General features: G+C 32.6%; 1 protein-coding gene across 1 annotated transcript; it reads right to left on the reverse strand.

The window, feature by feature from the left end:
• Window positions 1–765: 765 nt before the first annotated feature.
• LOC111211511 (expansin-A9-like) lies at window positions 766–4,262 on the reverse strand. Its single transcript, XM_022712658.2, has 3 exons — window positions 4,010–4,262; window positions 3,602–3,920; window positions 766–2,984 (listed from the first exon to the last, which is right to left on the reverse strand). The coding sequence occupies exons 1-3, from the start codon at window positions 4,164–4,166 to the stop codon at window positions 2,675–2,677; spliced, it is 786 nt and encodes a 261-aa protein (XP_022568379.2). The 5' UTR covers window positions 4,167–4,262; the 3' UTR covers window positions 766–2,674.
• Between the last annotated feature and the right edge of the window lie 3,446 nt (window positions 4,263–7,708).

Raw genomic sequence — 7,708 nt, forward strand, 5'->3', positions numbered from 1 at the left:
AAGGCAAAAAAATCTTAAATTAAAATGCTACCATTATTTACAATTTTACATATGAACGTCTATAAATTGAAATGATGTACATGCACGGTAACTAACAAATACCTCGTCTCGAAAGAAATAAAGAGGAAAAAAAGCTAAGGCCGTTGTTATTACATTACTGGCTGATGCTATCTAAATAGTATGCATCTAGATGTAAGTGTAACCATATGAAACATTGTCATGGGATAGATAAAACCCCCAACAGTAATGTAAGTATGTAACAAAGTATCTATAGAAAAAAACGAATTATACATTGGTTGGTCCATCAACTAAATCATCAGAATAAAAGATAAGATTCTGTAAAATCTTATTCAATATCTTATATTACTTTATGTTGTTTTTCTCTGATAAATTGTGTTCGCAGATTGCACATGATGATGGTGTTATGCATTTATATCACATCACATGAATTTTATTCTCCTCAGTGCATCACCTCTTACATAAGTACATGCCAATGTACGTATGGTACACCGTATATCCCGAATTATGGGCCGTATAAATCTATAGATTCCGTGCTTATAGGTTTGAATGTTCAAAGTATAGTGACTTTACGGGAACGATAAGGGACAGTTTTATTTAAAGGCGAATAAATTTGATAATCAAAATTTAAAAAGCAAATATGAAGTTTGAATATTTTCTAAACGCTATTTGAAAGTCAAACACAACAAACCAACATAAGCAATACATTCATTACTTTAGTATTTTAACAGATTGAAGATAAAGAAATGGTATCAAAATGAATAGCCAATCATTTATTTATATAAACGGAAAATCCAAGTTTAGTATCATATTTTTTTTTTTTTGAAACACAACTTTCATTAAAACTTAACTTCAAGGACTACAAAGGAAAGAGGGAATTAGACATCCTCTTGAAGACAAATCATAAACTAAAATGGAAAATGATATCAAACCGGATAAGTCTCCATATGAAGTTGACAGCGAATTCAAAACAAAGTCTGAATGCGTCGAAGAAGCTACAACAAAGTCGGATAGCTGAGAAATAGTCACAAGTGACGTTGAAGGACAACCCTCACCAACGAGAAAAACCGAAGTAGTCTCGATTGCACTTTCTGGCCCCGTACAGACCGCTACGCAAAGTAACAAACCGGTGAGTAAGTTGAAACAAGGACTCAGCAGAGAATCCGAGAGAGCATCTCCGTTCATAGAAGGGAGGCATAGTTGTGAAAAACTCTCTTCGTTTGAGGAGGATGATGAAACCCATACCAGAGTTGGTGAACCCACATAAAAATTCTTCCAAAAGAGATGATATTGTAATAATCTCAGCTTATTGATCTCGAAGAATCCATCGAACATCTTTAACATGACCAAAAAGGCCATACCCACAACTATATATCGCATGTTTTGATTTGAAAATATGGGCTTTAGGTTCTTGGTAATCACCTTAATAGCTTCAAGAAAAGAATTGGGCCAGGCCCACTTAGGTACATATCTCTTTGGTTCTGAAGCAGTCGCCGGCAAAGTTCGAGACGTCGTTGATCGAAATTGAAGGTCGGAGATGGTGCAGTAGACGTCGACTGAGAGATAGATGGTACTCACCGGCGGAGAGACGAGCTCACCGGAGCAAGCTGAGTGACCATCGAACCCAGATGTAGAGAGAGACGTTCGGTGATGATATGCAGATCCTCCGTTGAGGAAGGGGCACGCAAGGGGAAATGGCAGCTCACTAGGAGGAGAGGAAGGTGAAGATCTTCCTATGAGATTCAGATCTGAGCTTGAGTTGCCTTGCACTCTGGAGCCATATGAGTAGAAAGGAGCGACATGCGGTAGTTTTGCTGTCTCACTTCCCGGAAATGGAAAGCAAGAGCTTGAGCGTTGAGAGCTTAGCTCCATGATAAGTTGAAGAACGTGGCTAAGGTCGACAGTATAGCTTTTCCGTCGACAGCTAGAGTGGAGTTCACCGGGAAACGTTCCCGTGAACCGGAGAACAACGGTGGCGAGAGAATCCTCTCGACTCATCGCTGGAGAGCAGACCGAGCAAGTAGGAAGAGCCGTCGGGAGGACTACATTGAAGACGAGGAGCCGAAGCTTATGTCTCCGACAAAGGCTCCGTCGGGTATCCCCTTCTTCGGTTTGCAAAAGGCTACGACTCCGTAGCATCTGAAATTTGAAGTGAGCAGCAAACAGTGGAATGAAGGCAGAAGACAGCGTCGGCGAGAGAGACCAGCGCCGGCGGGAAAACGCGTCGCCGGCGCCGGAAGACATTGAAATTCGGTGTACCTCGAGCCCCGTGCCTGGGAGCGTTTAGGGCGAACTTCGAAGCCAGTTAATTTAGTATCATATATATACTAAATACAATCAGAGCGTAAAGGAGAGCTGCGGGCTACAATTATCTTTATCCCAGCCCTTTCTTTTTGAAGCCGCTTCAGCCTTCTCTACATAACCGAACAAGACATAACACACCAAAAACAAAAACAAAGTCTTAATGTTTTAAAATAAAATCTAACTTCCAAACCAAGCAACCCCAATACTTTCCCTGAGAAAATAAGGGAAAATGGTAGAAACCCCAGTTCCAAATCATAGCTAATTTTAAAGACACGTAAATATATATATATATATGAGAGGGAAAAAAACTTCAAATATATCTTCGGCAGATTATTGTTTTATCTTCTAGAAATCAGACGCGGAAGTTCTTGCCGGAGAAAGTCTGACCAAATTGCCAGTTACTCGGAACGATGTTGTTGGAGGTGGAGCTTCTACCATCGGAGGTTTTGACTCGGAAAGAAAGAGATTGGCCGACCAGAATTGCGTTTGATTGCCAGTTTTGTCCCCAGTTGCGGCTAAGACCTAACCAACCTGTGTTGCTTCCCTTAACACTAACCATCTGGACGTTTCCGGCTCCGGCTACGTTAGTGACTAGCACCAAGTTGAAGTACTTGGATCCATTGATCGTGAATCTCATACCTCCCTTCTTCCTACATGGAACCCTGCAACACCCCCAAAAATATATATTGCAATTAGTTGTGTCTGAAAAAGTATACTCAATGAAACTCTTTAGCTTAGACTGATGTTTTTTACGTTGGTATCATATTTAAAACAAATTAATAAACTAGATAAAATATATAATAACTTTACGTAACGTCATGAAAGGGAGTGAGTTTATAGTATGTTTTTGATGACCCGGGTCGATTTTGGGTTATATCGATGACCCGGCAAATGTATGGGGTGAAGTGAAGAAGTGTCGGATCTTAGCTGACTTCAATGCAAAAGAAAATGTCCCCGAATCTCATGGATTGAGACGTGTAAATTACTGAATCACTCTCAGGATTTTATCCGGAAGCATTATCTTTTGACGTTTTTTTATGACTAAGAACATGATTAATCAGGTTCTTAGAGTGGGTTCTTATCGGAATATAAGAAACCGTCTTTTAACTTTTAACTAAAAAAGTTCAGAAGCCGGTTCTTAGTTTTTTAGTTAAAAGTTAAAGACAGTTTCTTATTCCGCTAAGAATCCTACTCTAAGAAATCCACTCTAAAAATTCCCGTTAATCATGCTCTAAGAGAAATAAAAATAGAGTAGACTATAGAGAGATAAGATTTTTACCTGCGGTAAGAGACGGGGACGATACCGGCCCTATACTTAGCGATGGTTAAAAACATAGGCATGGCGAGATCAAAGTGCTCACGAGGAGGGTTACACCAACCACCATTGTCGCTAGCTTGAGCAAAGTTAGGTGGACAGAAATTAGTTGCGGTGATAAGAATTGATGGGTTCCCGGGAAGACACCAGCCTGGATCATTGACACACTTGAGCTCAAAGCAAGCACCACAGCTCAAACCATTGTTAAACAAGGCCGTGCTTAAAGCCGCCGTGTTCACACCGTAACCTTGGCTATATAAATTCCCGTACCCGCACGCACCACCTGCAACAAAACGTTAGTTAAATGTTTATTCAACGATAGTGTGTTCAGGAACGTGACTTTAAATAAAGTTTTGTTTAAAGGTTGTGTACCCATAGTTCCTGAAGCATCAGCTTCACCGTAGAAGGTGGCGTGAGCGTTGACCCAGGGACCTCCGGTGTAAACTCCGGGGATTCTGGCCTCTACTGTGGTTGTGGTTAGAGCAGCAACCACCATAACCGCCATTACAGTCATTACTTTTGCCGCCATTTTTTCTTCAGTACGGAAAGGTCTTTTCTGAAAGAGAGAGGAAGAGGAGAGTTGTGTGAGGGATGAGGATAGTAGGAAGGCTACTTATGGAGGAAGAGAGCAGGGCGTCTAAAGAGCTTACCGCTTTATTCTATTATGATTTTCTTTTTATTTTATAATTTTTTTTTTATAAATTATATGTAGTTCCGCAATTTTTTCCTCATGGATCTAATAAATATTTCTATTATATTCCACCGAACTCAGAAGAGTTTAAATTTCCCATCCAAAATAATTATTGACTGGTTGTAGTGAATAAAAGTAAATTATTGTTGAACTGTTTTATATAAAATAAATAAATTTTATTTTTTGTTTGTGCATGCTTACTTCATCATTAATAAAAATCAGTGAATAATATGTCTATAACAAGTAAAATATACATTGTGGAGAACATCAATTGATTTTATGATATTTAGATGTGTTATCTGAAAAAGTCTATAGTTGTAAATTTTAAAATTAAAGGGAATGCAAAAGGTAATTTATTATAAAGCTAAAATAATCAATATTTGGTACTTATTCTTCAAGAAAGTGCAAAGAGAATAACTGAACACTTGTTTCTGACTTTCCGTAAAGCATTTTCCTTATCAAGACTTTTGATCTTGTTTTATTTGTTTTTGTTAGGTTAAATAAAAGTATTGGATTTATGTCTATCATTCTATCAACCAAACGCGAATACCTAAAAACTATATATGGAAAACATCTAGAGAATAATTGCTTGAACAATTAATTATTGGGAAATCCTTTTCTAAAGTTTATAAATCTATACTATACTAAAAGGGAGATATAAGCCATGGAGAGGGTGTCCACATAGGATAGAAAAATCAACCAATCAGAGAACCCGAAATTGCCATGTCATCTCATTTATTTTTCGTAAAAAATAAAAAAACAATGCGAATGTGAGAATCGAACCCGGGTTAGTATGATATATATATAGGACAGTTACCACTAAGCCATTGAAACTTTCTTGGACACATATACAAAAACCACTAAATATATAATCACAAACTCTTATGTACATTTACAATAATATGAATTCAACTTTCAAGACTCCGATACTTTGTTTTGTAAAAAAAAAATAAGTAAGTGACTAAGCTAATATATTCTTAGAAAGTGTGAGAACGTTGACAAATATGAAAAAGCATAGATTTTTGTTTTCGTGACAAAGTTAAGATTTTGTAAAAGTAAGTTTAACATATAAATTTTCGTGACAAATATGAAAAAGCATAGATTTTTGTAAAATTTTGACAAAACAACTCATAACATACTTCTCTAATGTCTTAATAAAATATTATTTAAGGGTGCAATAATTAAATATATTAATTCAATAAATTTTGTAATTTATAGACAAAACAATAACACAACAAATTTTGAAACATTTGTTTAACCTATCGATTTTTTTTCATGAGAATCCAACTAAACAAGATAAAAATAATAATTAGATTTACAAATATTTAATTACCATTTTATTCAATTTTGATTAATTTCAAATTGTCATAATGTATCTTTTTGAAGTTACAAATATGAAAAAGCATAGATTTTTGTACAATTTGACAAAACAACTCAAAACATATTTTTCTAATGTCTTAATAAAATATTATTTAAGGATGCAATAATTAAATATATTAATTCAATAAATTTTATAATTTATAAACAAAACAATACCACAACAAATTTTGAAACATTTGTTTAACCAATCGATTTTTTTTCATGAGAATCCAACTAAACAATTAGATTTACAAATATTTAATTACCATTTTATTCAATTTTGATTCATTTTAAATTGTAATAATGTATCTTTTTGAAGTTACAAAAACAATAATGTTCTTTCTTTATTACACTAGCATTATATATAGATTCTATATACACAAAATAAATATAATATAACAACATAAGCTTGCTTTCCCCGATTCATATGAAAACTTTTTAAGTTATCCACCAAAGCAAATTAATTAAATCAATGAAATTGTTAAAATACAGCAAATTAATAAATAATTTTATTTTAAATTAAATTAAATTATTTAAAAAGTGTATTTTCGTTAAAACAAAATAATAAATAAGTAAAACTGATTTGATGGTAATTTTTATGATATATATATATATATATATCAATTCCGTGAAAGAAATAGAAGCTTAATATGGAAAAAAAATCTTAAATACAAAAACCTCTAAAAATTAACAAAAAAACTAATAAATTAAATATGATATCACTTAAAAGCTTCTTAGACCATATTAATAAAATATTTAAGCGATAATTAGACAAATTTGATTTTTTTTTTCAGCAAAAAGTTTATTATTAATTAGCATGAGTTATTTCAAGATGTTTAAGAAATGGTGGACAAAAAGTAGAATGAACATTAATGATATATGAACTATGAATAGTACTTTGTGAAGCAGACTTAGATAACATATCTGCACATCCATTTTCAGTCCTTTTTGATGCCTAAATTCAATTTCTTCAGAGTAGTTATTCCACAAATAAATCGTATGAGATATTGTTTTGATATGTAGATTTGTTTTTTCAATGTTAAGAAGATTGATAACTGTAAAAATGTCTCCTTCGTATATGATATGTCTATAACCGAGTCTCCAACATGAGACAAGTTTGTTTAAAAAGTAAATAATTTTATTTTTCTTATATTATATAATCAATATATATTATTTACTGATAATAAAAATATAGTTATTCATCGATCACAAATATCTATGCAAATATGTGAATCAAGTACAACAATCAAACAACATAATGATTTCTACAAAGAAAATTTAAAAAATATATTTATGTTTTTTTTTTGTCATCATATATTTATGTTATGTAGTCATATTTTATATTTTTTAAATAATGTAATACAATATTATACATTATTTTTTTAGAATTGAGAAATACATATATCAGTTAGACAAATTAAGCGATAATTAGACAAATTTGATTTTTATTTTGTGAGCAAAAAATTTATTATTAATTAGCATTACTTATTTCAAGATGTTTAAGAAATGATGGACAAAAAAATAGGATGGACATAAATGATATATGAACTATAAATAGTTTTTTGTAAAGCTGACTTAGATAACACATATGCACATCCATTTCCAGTCTTTTTTTATGCATAAATTCAATTTTTTCAGAGCAGTTATTCCACAAAGAGATCGTATGAGATATTGTTTTGATATTCAGATTTGTTTCTTGATTGTTAAGAAGATTGATAAGTGTAAAAATGTTTCATTCGAATATGATATGTCTATAACCGAGTCCCCAACATGAGACAAGTTTGTTAAAAAGTAAATAATTCTATTTTTCTTATATTATATAATAAATATATATTATTTACTGATAATAAAAATATAGTTATTCATCTATCACAAATATCTATGCAAATATGTGAATTAAGTACAACAATCAAACAACATAATGATTTCCACAAAGAAAATATAAAAAATATATTTATGTTATGTAGTCTTATTTTCTATTCTTTAAATAATATAATACAATATTATACATTATTTTTTAG

The sequence above is a fragment of the Brassica napus genome, chromosome C2 (assembly GCF_020379485.1).
Source record: "Brassica napus cultivar Da-Ae chromosome C2, Da-Ae, whole genome shotgun sequence".
NCBI classification, from domain to species: domain Eukaryota; kingdom Viridiplantae; phylum Streptophyta; class Magnoliopsida; order Brassicales; family Brassicaceae; genus Brassica; species Brassica napus.